At 52.2% G+C, this 16913-nt stretch overlaps 1 protein-coding gene across 1 annotated transcript in view; it reads right to left on the reverse strand.

Moving 5' to 3' along the window:
- Positions 1–16913, reverse strand: part of SFXN5 (sideroflexin 5) — an 83165-nt gene that overhangs the window by 23119 nt on the left and 43133 nt on the right. Inside the window, exons 8-12 of the mRNA XM_088128783.1 lie at positions 15499–15555; positions 14335–14400; positions 11229–11319; positions 8906–9021; positions 7141–7226 (exon numbers count right to left, since the gene is read on the reverse strand). Coding sequence (XP_087984909.1) covers positions 7141–7226; positions 8906–9021; positions 11229–11319; positions 14335–14400; positions 15499–15555 — 416 coding nt within the window. The remainder of the gene's footprint in view (positions 1–7140; positions 7227–8905; positions 9022–11228; positions 11320–14334; positions 14401–15498; positions 15556–16913) is intronic.

Here is a 16913-nt window from a genome sequence, read left to right on the forward strand (position 1 = left end):
TTAGCGGTTCACGTCCTGCATAATGTGGCAGCTGTCACCGGCGTTTTCGGAGGGCCTGCAAAGCCTTCCATATGGAAGTTGCTCTCGGGACTCCAAGGACATTCTCAGGTTCGGTGCTCCAGACCGGCGTGTGCCTCGGAGGAGGCGGGGGACCCTGAGCTACCGATGACAGGAGTTCAGTGGAGCTCAGAAACTGGCAGGTGCAGCACGGGGTGAGGAAGCGCCATGTTGATATTCCACAGAGCTGCTGTTGACGTCACAGAATGAGGAAAGGCAGGCGTTTCCGGGGGGAAGGGGCACCCCCCGAACTGCTGAGCCCCTGGCCCAGAACCGGCTGCCTGGCTCTCTCCCGTGCCCTCCCCTCAACGTTCAAACAATAGGAAACTCTCCAGGGCCGCTTGAAACTCGGGGCCACCATGAACCGCTCTGCACCTGAACCCCCCCAGCACTGCCTGGAATTGGGAGTCTCTTCCCAGCCGCTGCTTTTGCTCCCATCTGCTACTGCGGCCCCTTCATCTGAGCGCATGCCCCAGCTGGGGTTTGCTGGCAGGCTCCCCCGGGGTTCACGCAAACAGCAGCCTCAGGACCCCACCAAAGTCTCAAGTGCGGATCGCCCACTTCCTGAGAAGTCCCCCTCCCCCACCACACGCACCCACTCGCGGAAGAAGAGACATATGGTGCATCCCTGGCCTGCAGGACGCAAAAGGCGGTGGTGCTGGGCGAGGCAGTGGGTGGGGGCGAGCGCCCCACTCTCTTTTCCTGGGAACCCGAGCCAACCCCGGGGCTGGCTCAGCAGCGGCGGCATTTAGCATCTGTGGAAGGCCCCCCCCCCGCGCCAAGCAGGGAGCTCAAAATAGATGCCGCTTAGCTGGGCTGGATGCTCCCCAGGGAGCCGAGACGAAAGGAGGGAGTCCCAACAGCGGGAGGGGATGGCAAGATGCCTGGGAGCAAATGAGGAAATCTCTAGAGAACTTGAGAACGCCCTCGGAGTTCAGGAGGAGAGAGGAGAAGGGGGGAAAAGTGCAACGGAGAAGAACCAGTTCACCAAGGGTGCCGGCACAGAGGATGTGCAAAAGAGGTGGAAGAACAAAGGCAGGTGGGAACAGAGAATCAAGGGGGCCAGCGTGTCTTCTGTGGAACTTCCTCTCAGGTGTTTGAAGGGGGTTACCATAATCGTACCCCCCACCGTAGCCTTCTTTTCTTAGAACTACATATATACATCCCCTTCAGCCAAACAACTGAGTTTCTGGTCCCTGATCATCTTCATTGTCCCCCCCGAATCCGTTCTAATTTCTCTGACTCTTTCTTATAGGGTGGTGCCTGGAACTGGCCCTAGTACTTGAGGTGGGGTTCAACCAAAGCAAAATAAAATGGAACTTTACTTCCCATGATTTGGAATCTCTGCTTCTGTTGTTGCAGCCTAAAACTGCATTTGCCTTCTTTGCAGCTGCATCACCCTGCCGGCTCATTTGCAGCCTGCAATCAACTACTACTCCAAGATACTTTCTAAAAGTACTGCAACCCAGCCAGGCATCTCCTATCCTATACAATACTTGTGTATTTGAATTTTATTTTCTAATGAAGAACTTTGCACTTGTCACTGTTAAATTTTGGTTCTATTATTTGCAACCCATCTCTCCAATCTCTCAAGACCATTTTGAATTTTTTTCCTGACTTTTAGGCTATTAGCTAAAGGCCAGTTTGTGTCAACTGCTAATCTGATAAGCATTCTGCTCTTCATCCAAATTATTAATGAAAACATTGAAGAGAAGCAGACCCAGGGTTGAACCCTTTGGCACCTGACTTGTTTCCGTTCTCCAATCTGATCAGGAATCACAAGCATTCTGATTCTGAGCCTGCTGGTACCTGTATTCTTGGTGTGTGTCAGTGCATGGCACACATCTCCTTAGCTGGCATAGGACAGAGTGGGCATGGTTGGGATCAAACTGCTTTGGACAAAGTAAAAAGGATGATGATACCGAAGGCCACAGAAGGTGTGGAGATACACTGATGGGAAGTATGGAAAAGGTTTCTGATGGAATGATAAAGTGAAAAGGGCTGTGGATAAGGAGAAAATGCATATAAGAAAATAATTGCATCAAAAAATGAAGATGAGAGGAAGATGAGCAAAAAAAATACCCATGAAAGAGAGCAAGAACAGAGAAAAGAGAGAAAATACAAAAAAATGTTGATGAAATTGAAGAATTATAGGTACTATGATGGATCTCTTCCCTTATACACTCTCAGACTACACAGCTTTATTGTTCCCAAGACCCCCTCCCCCTCTTTTTACAGAGGGTGAAGGTGTTGGAGTATATGGAGACTGCCTGTGCCCGATGAATCTCAGAAAGGCAAAACCAGCCGCAGAGTGCCTCCTACTGATCAGCTGGAACCATCACACCTGCAATAAATAATTGTTTTGGAAGTGGGTGAAGAGGCTACACAGGAAGCCTCCAACCAAGTGAAGGGAACTTGAAGTAAGAGTGATGACTGGATGTGGGATGAAACTGTAGCGATGGAATTCTGGAAGAAGCATTTCATAGATCTGTATGAGAACAATAGTGCTATGCCCAAGATCACAATTGAAATGAAGGCTATAAATGGATGAACAGGAAGCCATAATGCTGTGAGAAGGTTGAAAACGATAAGGCTGCAGATGTAGACAGAACTAACAAGATGGTAAAATAGGGATATAGTGCTTAAATGTGCTGTGAAAGCTACATCCATGCCTGACAACTGGAAGGATGTTGTTATTGTTTTTCTCTATAAAGAGAAGGATAGCAAGAGGGAATGCAAAAACTACAAGGGGTTCACACTGTTAAGCGGGTCTGGTACTGATTTTTTTGCTTGTTTGTAGGATTTATATGCCACCTTTCCTACAGGGATGCAAGGCAGCACACACAGCACTCCTTCTCCTATTTTCCCCATAACAACCTGGCAGGTGGGGCTGAAAGTCCTCCAGAGAGCTTCTGTGGTGTTGGGTCGCCCTGAGGCTACTCCAGCAGCCCGCCACCCCTTTGCATGTTTGGCAGAATTCCTACTGAAAGGGCACAAGAGTTGACCATGAACAAAGATTGGGAAAGGCAGGATGGCTTTGTGCCAAGCAAGGACATGCAAACCAGATTTTTGATCTTCTCCATCAGGTCACTGAGATTGTGAGAACACACACACGCACACACAAAACAGTAAAACAATTAGAACCCACAGAACAGGCAGCCCAGACTAAAACAACTAGAATGACAAAAAGTACAAACAGTGCCAACACACAACAGGGGCCCCACCAATAGATAACAACCACCAGGCCTGGAACCAAAGCCAGGTCAAGGGCCTTCTGGGACTCCGGAAGAGTGGTCACCATCTGTATCTCTGGGGGATGCTGTTCCAGAGGGCGGGGGCAAAGAGAATTGAGATGAGTTTGCTAAGATCTGTTCTTAACAAATCTATGCTGCCTTCCTGTAATTATCTTTGAGTGAGATGGGCGGTGCCTAAATTAAATAAATAAATATTGTACATCTCATTTTTCTCAAGGTACTTCACAGACCAACTTCTTTATGACCTTCTCAGGCATTGATGTCAGACTGACGGATCTTTGCTAGATTTTCCTTTCCCCGCTTTTTGAAGGTAGGGGCAGCATTTGTTTTCCTCCAGTCTTCTGGCCCTTCACCATTTCTCCAAAATTTCTCAGAGATAGTAACTAGATGTAGATCACCATCATGCTCCTTGAAAAAGAAGTTAAGGGCAGCACAGTCTCAAATGCTACCAATGAGGGAGACAACTAGGAGGCATCTAAAGAAGCCAATTTAGTTGAATTGGCCGAGACTAAAGAAGGATTCTTACTGGAAATGGAAGGAATGGAAGACTGCACAGCTTCAGCGCAGGCAGGGGGGGACCGATATCAGGAAGGCGAAGGTAGAAAATGAGCCGAGGCAAAATCCAGCAGGAAGGGTTTCTTCAAGGCGGCAAGAGGAAGACACAGGAGGCAGCGAGCTCGCGGCTTACTCCAAGTGGAGAAGTCCTGACAGAGGACCGAGCTGAGAGGAACTCAACTCCTATTTTGTCTCTGTCTTTACACCCAAATTACATAGAGGTTTTTACAACCTTTACAAAATGAATTCTATTTTACATAGGGGAAAGATGCCAGAGAGCTGGAAAGAGGCTAATAGAGCACTAATACCTAAGGAGGAACAAGATTTGACTTTCACAAGAAACTATTGGCCAATATCATTACTGAATAATGAAGAATTGATGCCTTTGAACTGTGGTGCTGGAGAAGACTCTTAAGAGTCCCCTGGACTGCTAGGAGGTCAAACCAGTCAATCTTAAAGGAAATCAACCCTGACTGCTCATTAGAAGGATTGATAATGAAGCTCAAGCTCAGATACTTTGGTCACCTAATGCGAAGAGAGATCTCTTTGGAGAAGACCCTGATGCTGGGAAAGATGGAAGGCAAAAGGAGAAGGGGACGGCAGAGGATGAGATGGTTAGAGAGCATCACTGACGCAATGAGCATGAAAGTGAGCCAACTCAGGGAGGCAGTGAAGGACAGGAAGGCCTGGCGCGATATGGTTCATGTGGTCACGAAGAGTCGGGCACGACTCAACGACTGAACAACAAATTAAGTTGTTCACAACAATTATGAATGAGAGGTTGAAAATAATTTTGCAAGAATTTATTAATGAGGATCAATATGGACTTTTACCTAAAAGACAGTTAAAGGATAATATAAGAAATGTGTTGGACGTTTTGGAATACTTGGAGCAACATAATAAAAAACAAGTTGCATTGATTTTCTTAGATGCGGAGAAAACCTTTGACAATTTGAACTGGGCCTTCCTGTTTAAACTTTTGGAAGATAATGAATTTTTGAGAGAATGTTATTAAATGGGTAAGACTGATCTACACTTCACAGAAAGCACAAATAATTGTCAATGGAAATTTAACAAAACCTTGTGAGATACAAAAAGGGACAAGACAGGGATGATCACTGTCTCCTCTCTTGTTTATTTTGAAATACTGAAATACTGAATAGAGATGTAAGACAAGATGAGAGAATTGTGGGAGTAAAGTTTAAAAAAGAACTTTTGCTCGTGACTTAGTGTTGATTCTGGAGGATCCACTAAAGGGAATAGATTAATGGGAAAATTAAAAGACTTTGGTACACTCACAGGTTTTAAGATTAACAATCAGAAGACTAAGATGTTAACAGAAAATATGAAAATTGAGGATCAAACAGAACTGATGAAGAAAACGGGTTTTAAGATTGAGAAAAACGTAAAATACTTGGGTATTACTATGACAAATATGAATTGTATGTTATTTCAAAATAATTATGTCAAGACAGTGGCAAAAGGATATATCTAAGTTTGTATGGCAAAGGAAAAAAACACAAGTTAAATATAAGGTGTTACAAGATGGAAAGGAAAGAGGAGGATAGAGTTTACCTGATTAGAAATTGTACTTTGCAGCTTGCTGTTTGGTTTGGCTGAAAGAGTGGGTGTTGCTGAGAAATAAAAGACTTTTAGAGTTTGAAGCACATGATTTGAGATTTGGGTGGCATGGATATTTGTGGCACGATAAAGCTAAAGTTAATGTAGATTTTAAAAATCACTATGTTAGACGTGCTATATGGAGAATCTGGAACAGATACAAATCCAGGTTGTGCCCAAAAACACCTTTGTAGCTCTCAGCACAAGAAGCATTTTACAGATGAGAAGTAATAGGCGAACACAAATGGTTAATATACCGTGAGATACTAGAATTATGTCAAGGGGGATACAAATGAAATCAAGAGAACAACTGATGGCAGAAGGACATAACTGTCAATGATTTTCCTATTTACAGTTATCAGAAAGATTCAAAGTAGACAAAATAATTTATGGTATTAATATTCTAAGACTGACTTTGAAACGGAATTGTGTACAAATGATGAACATGCGATAGCTAAAATGTATAAATTTTTATTGAAATTTGAAACAGAAGAACAAGTGAAATAATGTATGAGAAAGTGGGCTAAAATTTTTGGTTATAATATACAGATGAAATAAAGGGAAAATATGTGGTTGAAAGCTACAGGAGTCATCTACAACATACAGTGTAAGGACTGTCACAACCACTATGTAGGACAGACAGGCAGAAGGCTAGCAGAGCGCATCCATGAACACCAACTATCATCAGAAGACATGATGAAAACTCCTTAATCTCACAATACATTGACAGACTCAACCATAGTTTCAACTGGGAAACTGTGAGCATCCTAGACCAAGCTAAATCCAAAAATGCAAAATCACCCATCAAAGACACATAGAGATAAACCACATTTATACACCATTCAAAAGAGACAATAAAAAAGCTAAGAAGGAAACTAAAAGACCAGAACACATCCTCTCCAGCAGCCAACACCCAGATAAACAGGGATTAACACCAGGCAAACCATCAAGTGGTAAACGACAGCCTAATCAAGGAACCACCAAGTGGGAAACCACACCCCCACCAACACTGGCAGGGTAAGCTACTGTATATTAACAGGGAGCAAACCCCACTCCCTTCTAGCACTGATGATGTGACCTAGTTGGGTAACGAAACGTCTGCCAGCCAATCGCCCAGCTCACCAAGGACTCCACAGTTCAACCCTGAGCTATAGAGATTCTCTTCTATTGCTTTTGCTACATCGTACATTTTCCAGACGTGCGTGGTTCTTTTCTCCCTTGGTTCTGTGGTTCTATTTTAATTGTAAGCTGCCCAGAGTTGCCAGGACTTGGGTGGCCTCTAATTCCAATAAATAAATAAACAGAAATCAACGAGCTGCTTATCAAATATGCAGATGACCTAAAACGGGAGGGTCTGGCCAACACCCAAGATGACAGAATGAAATTGCAACCTATGTGGCCAGAAGATGCTCTGCTATGCAATACTCTTCATTTTCACTGCAATGCACATGAGATTGTGCTACAAATGGGAAGCAGAACTCACAAGAACTGACAAATTCCTCTGCATTAATATAAAAAGCATTTGGGAATATGGAAAATGAACCCCAGAGCATCCCATCCCCTTCGTAAGACTGGGAGGCCTTTACTCCACCCTCTACCTATCACAGCCCTATAGGGAGGTCTCCTTCCCCAATGCCAGCAGTGCCCCACTTACTTTTCCAGGAGAGACATGATGATGGGAGGCAGAACCAGGATCGGCATCGGCAGAACCACTCTGGTGAGCGCCGTCTCCAGGAGGGCCTGCGGGAAACACGGTGGAGAGTCGCTTCAGATCCCTCGGTTGCCCTCCTATCCCAGGAACTCCGGGGCTCTGAGCGTGGTGGGCAGACAGCCCGCTCTCACGCGCTACGAGGAAGAGGCCCTGCGGGGTTTCTTCCAGCCTAGGCTGAGTCAGTCTCACACCCCACGGCTCACAGAAATGGTTCATGCGTCACATTGTGACAGGGAGCTGCTTGGTTCACTCTCGGAAGGGCTGTAGCGGCTTGCAGCCAAGGAAGCCATGCAGAGGACGCGTCTGCTGGAAGCACAACTTGGAGGAACGCTGGCCTGAGAACAGCGTGGTTGTGCAAAGTGGCCTTCCTCAGGCTACTGCCCGCCCCCATGACTTTGGCACGTGTTGCTGGGCATTTCCTTGCCTACCGGGAAGAGGGTTGAAGGATATAATCGAGGGCGACCCCGACCTCTGACCCACCATCCCTCCTGATGCCAGCGCTGCAGTCTGCGAAGGTGCCCTCAAAGTACCCACCCGCATTCTGAGCAGCCTCAGAAAGCCTTCTGGGCTGCTACCTGCATTGCGACGGGAGGTGTTTCACCTCCCCGGGAGCTCGGGGCCTTCTGATCATCTGCCCTGCCCTTCTGGGTCTCCCACACCTGCCCCCTTCTATCCTTTGCGAAAGTGTGGAGGAAACTAAGGCCACCCCTCTATGTTCCAGAGTGGCCAGCAGAGGCAGGAGCAGGAGGAGCCAGGGGCAGCAACTATGGTGCAAAATGGGACTGCAGGGCTCAGATCTTGCGGGCCGGTCAGTTCAAAATGAAAAGCAGCTTAAGCAGCCAGTTTTGAACAAGGGGCCGTGGGGGGGGCAGGCCTGACCCTGCACTGGATGGTTTAACTTCCAAAAGGATGATGGTAGGGGCCAGCCCTCTTCCCAGGCACGCTCTGCCAGCCGGAACCATGTTCTCTTTTGGATGGTGTGAAATACAGTGACGACGCAGCCACACCTATCAGTTACACAACACGTTGAGTGGGGCTTTGTGTCAGTTATCTTGGCAAAGAGCTGCTCAGAGAAAGAAAGAACCAGAGTACTGTGCAGATGGGGGCAGATGGCAGGGCTGAAGGGGGCGGGGAGACCCAGACAGGTGTTAGTGGGAGTCAGAAAACATCTGGAGCATCTTCCTACAGGCATGGCTGGCAATTGCTAACGAATGCCAGTCAGGGGGAGTTAAAAAACCTCCCTGCCTGCCTGTCTGCCACCCCACGATCGGGCACCCTGACCCTTCCCTCTCATAGGGCAACTGCGGAGGGAACCCCAGAAGTGCCCAAGGGCCTTCGCCCATTCCCCCCTGCTTGCAGAGTTTAGGAGTCCCCCAAACACACGGGCCACCGGAAGGCGCTGCCACAGCCAGGCGCAGGCTTCCTCCTGCCTGCCCGTGGGAGGAATTCACAGGGAGGCCAAAGTGGTGGGTATCCTTCCCTCGCTCCCTGAGTGGCAAAGACCCAGCCAGCCTGCAAAGAGGAAGGGGCCGCTTTGTAAAGCCTCGAGGGCTAGCAGCAAGATGGCAGCGCAATAGGAACTCTTTTGGCCCAAGGCGGTCTGGCCTCTGCATGCCCACCACGTGGCGGTGCCTGACCCTGGTGGGACTCTCCTTCCCCCACAGCCCAGCCGAAAGCAGCAAGCCTGGAGCCCCAGGCAGGCACATACATGTCTGGCAGCGATCCTGGAAGATCCAACCACGTTCCCCTCCCCGTCCAGGACGTCAATCCCTTCTTCCAGTTCTGTGTGCCTCATCAGGACCACGTTGCAAATGTTGGCGCTTGCTGTGGAGGAAGGAGAGGAGGAGCTGAAAAACCCATGCTCTGAATCCCCCCCCCCCGCCTGGTCCTGGGTGAAATTGCATTTACTGGGGAGACAGGGAATGATGTGACAGCCTGGCTAAGCCCCCTCCAAGTCCCATGCTAATAGGACCTTCTGCAGCTGTTGGACTGCCCCGCAGGGGGACCTTGTCACCCCCTTTCCCCACATTAACCCCCTTTCCCCAAAAGCCACCCTGATGCCAGAACGTCAAGGCTCTCAGAGAGTCATTCCTTCCAGGCCTTGCCGCTTCCGCCCCCCTTGGTGTCTCTTCTTCCCCTGAGGAGAGAGCATCTCAGGCATCCTCAGGCCTGTACGACAGAGGCCAGTCCTCCAGGGAGCCGAGGCCCAGGGCCACCCGCGGCCCAAGCCGTGGCTTCTCCTGAAGCAGCAGAGCGAAGGTATGGGCCGAGGCCTCCCTTCACTGAGCCCCCTCTGGCTGGCACACTTTTGCACAAATGCATGGGGGGGGTCACTCCTTGCCCAGGTTGCCCAGGGCTCTGAGGCAAAATGCTTTGCCTGCCGGAAAACGCAGCGGTAGCAGTAGCAGGACGGACAGAGTCCTGACACACACTTTCCAGAGCCGGGATAAGCCAATAACAGGAAGCAGAGGATTAATTATGAGCTGGGCAAACTAATTACAAGTCCCCTCAATGAGTTTCGACCCCAGCTTAACCTTCCCTTCAGGCCTTGGCATGATAATGGAAGGACCAGCCCAACCGGTCGTCTTTTCCCTCTTGCTGCTCAGTTGGCCTTTGAGACCGATGGGCTTAGCCCAGATCGGGAACCACGTTTGACTCATCCTGAAAAGTCTTGTTTCAACTCCACTCCAGGGAGGGACTGAAATCTTTGCAGTGGGGAATAATAATAATAACAGCAACAACATCTGCCTCTCCCAGGTCCTTGGAAGGACTCGACAGGTGGATAAAGATGCCAAATCCAGTCTAAGCACCTGGCTGACTCTACAACCCACCATCATAATGTATTAAAAGTATATGCCACCTGACTCCCAACGGCTCACTCAGGTGTTGTGCCTCTCAGCCCAGGGAACCACTTGCCACTGTCTTCCCTCCTGCGTCATCCAGGGGCTTCTGCCCACATCACACTCCCCCTTGCTGACTTTCTCCTCCCCTCCCCATTCTTCTGGGGTGTCAGGAGAAGCGCCATGGGCCACAGCTCAGAGCCCTCCCTTGCTCTTTTCCGTGGTGCTGCCAGACAGTTAGGAGGGCAGAGAAATACCTACATGTGCTCTTGCCAGGCTCTGCCCCTCCTTCAGGGGCCAGGCTGTTCCCTAAAGCTTCACTGACAAGAGCCTGCCTTGGGCCCCCCTTTCTGCCAGGCCCTTCTCCACCAGCCTGGGCCATGGAGGCCAGTCGAGGGGCCTGGGTTGCACACTCTTCGCACTGCCCAACAGTCACCCCGTCTCGGAATCCACCCCCTTCAGGTTTCTCTCAGTACCCTGGACCTTAAACTCCCCCAGCGGGCTGAGCTGGGATGACAAGCACTGCCACATTGAGCCGAACGGGCTCAAGCTGAGCTCGATGCAAGGGGGCTTTGGCAAAACCTTCACCCGACCTGGCTGTGTGTGTTCTGTGGACAGAACCCTCCATCATCTTGGCATCCTTGGCCCCCTGGGGCCCACAGCTGCACCTAGGGGCAGCCCCTGCTACCAGGAGCCGCACAGATCCCGTGTCCGCAAAGGGGAGGGGAGAATGGGGACTCCTTTCTCTGGACAGAAAAGGGGTGGGGAAGGGCTGGGGCGCAGCCATGCCAGGTTGTCCCTGCTCCATGCCTGTCCTCATGCCCTGGAGGACAAGCCTGGGAGACGCTCAGTCTGGATGCCCAGAGGGCCAGGCACCACAAGCTCATGGAAAAGCAGCCAGCAGGGGTTGCCTTTAACGACCCCTGCAAACGCGCAGGGCTGGGTCTCAAGAGCACAGCACGCCCCCATGTGATTTCAAGGGAGTGCCTTTGATCATGCGGCGCCCCTCTGCTCACACCAGTAGCACCTTCTGCGGGGCCTGGGGGGACGCCCAGCCCCCCAAGGCTGCAGACCTTCCTCTGCAGGCAGCTGGCCTGTGCCGCCCTCCAGCCTGAAGGCCGCGAGCAGTGTTGGCCCCAGGACCTCAGCAGCACCAGCCTGCAGGGGAAGGGCGGGGGGGGCGTGTCTCACCTACAGCAGGGAATGGCACAAATCTCTGGATCAGGAGCCGGGTGGCTGGGCTAAACTGGTTTGCTCGCTGGATCAGAACGTTGAGGCCCACCTGCAGGGAGAGCAAGCAGAGGGAGGTCAGGGGGCTGAGCCCCTCCCGCACCAGGTGTCAGAGGGCAATGAAGTCAGTCCAAGCCCCTCTCTCAAGAGTGACCCGTGGAACCAGGGACCCAGAGGGGCGGTGGACTCCTTTTCTGGAGGCTCCGGAGGAGATGCTCTAACTGGCTTTCTGCATGGAGGTCAAGGGCCTCTCCAGCCCTGGGAGAGCAGGGAAAGCGATGCCAAGCTATGCCCACCCTTGGTTCGCCCTAACCCCCTTTCCTCTCCCTTCTCCGAGTTTTGCCAGGATAAAGGAGGCAAAAGAAAGGGGAAGTACTTAGAACTGATCAGCGCTAGAAAAACAAAGCAAGAATTTGTTTGCGTTACAAATGTAACACAAATTATATACTGTAGAGAAATTACTCAAAGGAAATACTGTTACAGAAGATATGCATACATAAATGTCCAAATGGAACATAGTCCCCAAATTCCTGAGCTTAATTTAGTAATTTTCCTACAGCACATAATGTTTATTTTGTTCACACTGGAGATAAGAGGAGAAAAACCCTGACCCATCTTCCTGTGCCAGGAAGTGACCGGACACACCAGGATTGATAAAACTGATTTTGGCAAAAGTCTGAGCGCTCTGCACGTGCTCTTGGTATGGAAGGTATTTCTTCACAAAGGTAAAAGGAGGTCCCTTGACTGTGAGTAGCACAGCCCTGGAACTCAGCGATGCTTCTGGTCATAACTCAAGATGGTCTTTTTATCTGTATATTTATAAAGTTGGAGCTATTGCCCCCTCTCTCTTACCAACTGGGGGTGGGGGGAGGGAAATCTGGATACCAAGGCCGCAAAGGTGAATCAGAACAGGGGGGAGCTGAGGTTCATTACCCTTTTCCCCTTGGGTTCTCCTGTGTTGTGGGGGGAGGCAGCAAAGCTGCAGAATGGAGGGCCTGGAGATGCCCTGCCCCGGGGGACAGAGGCCTTTGCCTCTGCTAACCGATTGCCAGCTCCTGTGCCAACGGGCAGGAGTCCAAGCAAAGGGGCTGGATTCTACCCTGAAATTGGGAGGAACCTTTTTTACCAAATCGGGCTGGAAAGCCTCCAAGCTGGTGTTTACTCTTTGCTCCGTTTCTCTAGCACTGACAGTCTCTGAATTGTACAAAGCAGAGCCTCACCCCCTTTCTCTCACCCACGGCTGCCTGTTTCTTCTCTCCCAATTCCCCCCACCCACCAGCTTCCCTCTGCTAAATGTTCCTCAACCCAATGCAAACCCTCCTCTCGTCGCCTTCCTGGAAACTGTTCCGAACCTGGTGGGCTGCAAGAGCAAAACTAGAAAGGCGCTGGAGCCCCCCAAAGCCAGGAAGTGAGAAAGGGCCCTCCTGAGATTCAGTCGTGCCCATGCAATGGGCCAGAGCGAGCGTGAATCACGGGCACCGTGTTTAAACAGACGCCACGGTCTCCAGATCAATACTCACATAAGCCACATGTCCACAGTCCCACAAGGCCTCGATGACCAAGCCTGCTCTGAATGTAACATTATGTCGGACACCTTTCAAGGAACTAAGCTTAGGAACGGTTTAATTCTACTTCTTTGCCTCCTCCTGCAAGGCCAGAGCCATTGGTCCTCCCAGAAGAGAGGCAGGAAAACAGCTGAGGGGACCCAGAAGCCCCCCACCACTTCCGTTCCCAAGGCAGAGGGAAGGGCTTACTGGTGTGGCGAGGCCTTGTGCCCGGTGGGTGACTCTGAGCTGGAGAAGAAGGCTGCCGCCCCTTCTTTCTGCAGGACCTGGGGCTTGAGGCAGAGCACCTGCTCACCTGGGCCAGGTCTCAGGGTTCCCTTGCGGAGTTAAGTGGCCAACAGAGCGGAGGCCGGTGGGTGGCTGCCTGCTCCATCACAAACTGCTGATGGGTGATTCACAGACTATCAACGCAGCTGCAGCAGCTCCTCGCAGACAATTATCAAGGCGGGCAGCCAGGCTAGAGAAAGCCGCGGGGACACCTTCGCCTAGACGGGGGGGCGGAAAATGGTGTCGCTGCGAGGGGGAGCAGGGCAGGTGGCAGGCGGTGGGGGCAGGGAAGGAGGGAAGATGAGGACCTGGCAGGGAATTAACGAAGGAGCCGCGTCCCTGGGACAGAAGATGGGGCTACTTGTTGCCAGAGCTCTGCAGACTCATTTCCAGCATCTCTGTGGCCGGTCTACCTGCCCGTTTGAGCCAAGGGTTTGCAGTCAAGCTTTCCAGAACAGGAGAGACAACCTGCCCAGTTCCATGAGATCTTGTGAGCGATTGCCTTCAAAATGGCCCACGTTCCCAAGATAAACCAATGAGGCAGACTCCGCCTTTACCGGGTAAGGCTGAAGCCAGAATAACTAAGCTTGCTTACAGAACCACACAGCTGGCGAGGGAATCCCACCCTACCACCTGCTCAGGAAGGAATCTGAATGAAAGGTGCTTCGCTTTAATTTCGAGCTCATCCCGTGAAAGGGAGCCTCCATCTCCTTGATCATCGGTCCCAGTCTTGCAGATTTGACCAGAATCTCCTCTATCTTAACGGTTTGCTCCCAGGCCTCTTCTGCTCTTTCCCCCTTCTGCTACCGTAAATCCTATTTATCTTTGCTCTGAGTTTATTCAAATCTGATTTCTTGAAGTCCGTGGCATGTCTGATTACCTTTAATTTCCCTGAACACTAAGCAGTTTCCCTCAAAGTGTCCGCTTCTTCCATGTCCATGATTCAGCCGTACTTATTGGCTGATTCTGTGGTCAAGAACAGGGGATCCTCCACCCCTGGAGGAACACGCTACGGGGCAGCCCAGGGATCTCCCGGAGGGATCGCGCCTGGCAGATGCTGGGCTGCTTAAAGCCCCTCCGGCTGCTCCCGTCCCTGCCCTTTGGGAGCCGGTCACTCCAAAGGCTTCAGGGCAAGATCTTCTCACCACCAGGGAGCCCCCGGGGGCCAAAGCCAAAGAGGGGCTTCTTGGCCCCCCAGGTACAAGAGGGGAAAGAAGCAACAAAGGGTTACCCACCGCTATCGAGACAGCACTGACGACTGCTCCCAGGTAGCCCTGGATGAACTTGGAGGTCGGCGACGGCTTGGGGAAGAAAGGAAAATATCACAAGCAGGAAAACCAGCACACTGTGTGTGTGTGTGTGTGTGTGTGTGGCTAAAGGAGGACTGAAGGGAAACCGGGGTGCTTCTGGGATGCTGCGCCTGGCCTCCAGAGGTATGGGGGAGGCGCTAGGGCCCTCTCAGGCAGGAGAGGAGCCGTCCCCCCCAGCGTGGCTCAGGAGCAGAGTAGGGGAAAGCAAGCCCCCCTGCCCTTCGTTTGCAGCCCCTGAGACTCCCCTGCCAAATGGGCCAGCTGTGCACAGCGTGGTCTTTTCTCTAGAAAATGCGAAGGGGAGCCGGCGCCTCTGGGCAGCAGGCGGTTCTCTCCTCACCTTTAATAACGCCCCCCATTCCCCAGCACTGAAATGTGAATATTTTTCTGCTGGGCTTCAACTGTGCAGGAGTTCTGAAGGCCCCCCAGAGGGCTCACCCCATTTCCCCCACAGGATGAAAATGAGCCCACCCCAAAAGATTCAGGGGGCCTGATGCCCGAAAGGCGGGCCAGCGGGCCATGCCTGGGGTGAAACCCAAACTGCCTGGGTTGCAGAGGACCCAACGCTGGTTGGCAGAGTTCCGGATCTGTTCAGATGACTGCTGGCCAGAGATCCTGATCCTTTCGGCATGCAGCTGGGAGCTCTGGGGCTGGAGCCTCAGCAGAGCTGGAGGCCCCAGGCAGGGAAGGCTGACTTCCACTGCCTCGCAAGCCTGTCTTTGGGCTTATGGACCAGTTGCAGCTCCAACACCTGGACGGTGGGCCCCCTTCAAGGAGGAGTGGGCAGTCCCAGGCTGGCACCTCCAGGGCAGCATGGCTGACAATGTGGCAGGAGGCTGCTGACCTTCCCGGAGGCACGCACAGAAGCTGTGCCAGAGCCCCAGAGGTTGGCAGGAGGGGCCTGGCACGAAGCCCTCGCCAAGAGCTGGCATCTGCAACTCAGTGCCAGGGCCAAGCCAGGTGTGGGGCAGCGTGTGCTGACCAGTCCGGGTCCACTGGAGCTCTCCCACCCATCCCAGGAGGATGAGCCGGGGCGGGGGAATCAAGCTAGAAGGTCTGCTGTGCCCTGTTATGGAAAACAATCCTTACCTTTGTTGCGTTTCGGTTTGCATAGTTGACACAGGCATTGTGGCTCTGATTCAACCACTAAGGACAAGAGAAAAGAAACAGGGACAAACCGCTGGTTAAAAGGCAGCGTGCGAGAGAGTGTGAGTGCACGCGACTGACGGGCCCCGGTAGCAGAATTGCTGCAAAAGAAGAGCAGAGCGAACATGCCGGAAAGCAGCCATTCCAATTATGCCTCCCGCCAGCAAGGAAAGTGTTTTGTTATCCAGTCCAGGCAATGCTGTTTCGTGTCTGTGAGTGAACAGGCCCTACAGAGAGGCACTAAAGGCCCAAGCGTCACCATTCTCTCTCTCTGGCCACTCACGCACACACGCACGCACGACGGACGATCCTCTTGCCTCCCTGCTTTTCCAGATCTAACTGGGGCCTGGTTGCAGTGGGGGTGGTGGTTCGTAGCCAGATGGGAGGCCTCCAGGAAACCAGGGCCATGGCCTAGACTGTCAAACAGAAGGGATGGCAAAAGCTGTCCAGGCTACGGCTGGGAAGCCCCAGGAGTCCAGCTGAACTGGAAGGAGGCCACCTCCTTAGCTTGGCCCTGAGGAGAAAGCCCCCAGTGCAAAACCAGCTTTGGGAAGGCTTTGATTCTGAGCTTGGAGAGTTGGTTCTGCTGCTTACTTTGATCTGCGCTGCTCCAAAGGGGGCAAGGAGGTGGCAAACTCTGGGGTGGGCCCCCTGCCTCCACCCCAGGGCACCGCTTTGTCCACATGGCTGTTGCAAGCTCCCCACCAGCGGCAGATGGGGACTGGCGACTGAGTGGGGAGCTTCTGCGGGGAGGAGGTGTCCTGCCACTGAGCTAGGGCTGAGCCCGCTCTCCCGGACCCCTCCGTTGCCCAGTCCAAGGAGCCCAATCCTTGGGGGCTCCCCTAGGCCTACCTGGACATAAGGGCCTGACCTGGCGAGGCCTCTTCCTGCAAAGCGGGAGCTCTACCACTGAATTACCCAGGCTGCCTTGCAGGGGCCTGGGCAGGGGGGACAGTGCCAGCCTCCGTGGGCTCTCCGGGGCCTGTCTCCAACTCGGTTCATGCTCTGTCTGCAAAGGGAGAGACGATTCAGTGGCCTCCTCCAGGCCGCCGACCCCTCCTCCTCTGGGGCCCCAAGTCCCAGGGACCAGCCCGCCTCCCTCCCACGACTGGCATTGGAAGCGGGGATGGGCACGCTCCAGCTCTGCTCTCTTCCTCCTTCCTTGGGAGTTTTCCAGGGAAAGGCTGGTGCCTGCTGTTCCAGCTGTGGACGGCCCTGATATGGGGGCAGGGGGAATGTGTGCGTGTCCCTGAGCAGCCTGGCACTGGCCACTGCTCTCCCCAGCTGGCTGGCGCTGAGCTGAGCTGAGCTGCGCTGGGGCGCTTACCTCCGCTGGACCCTGACATGACCTCCTACTA

Source organism: Python bivittatus, unplaced genomic scaffold (genome assembly GCF_059951505.1).
Source record: "Python bivittatus isolate LINGU-HERP-01145 unplaced genomic scaffold, Pbiv_v1 ctg000740_np1212, whole genome shotgun sequence".
NCBI classification, from domain to species: Eukaryota; Metazoa; Chordata; class Lepidosauria; order Squamata; family Pythonidae; genus Python; species Python bivittatus.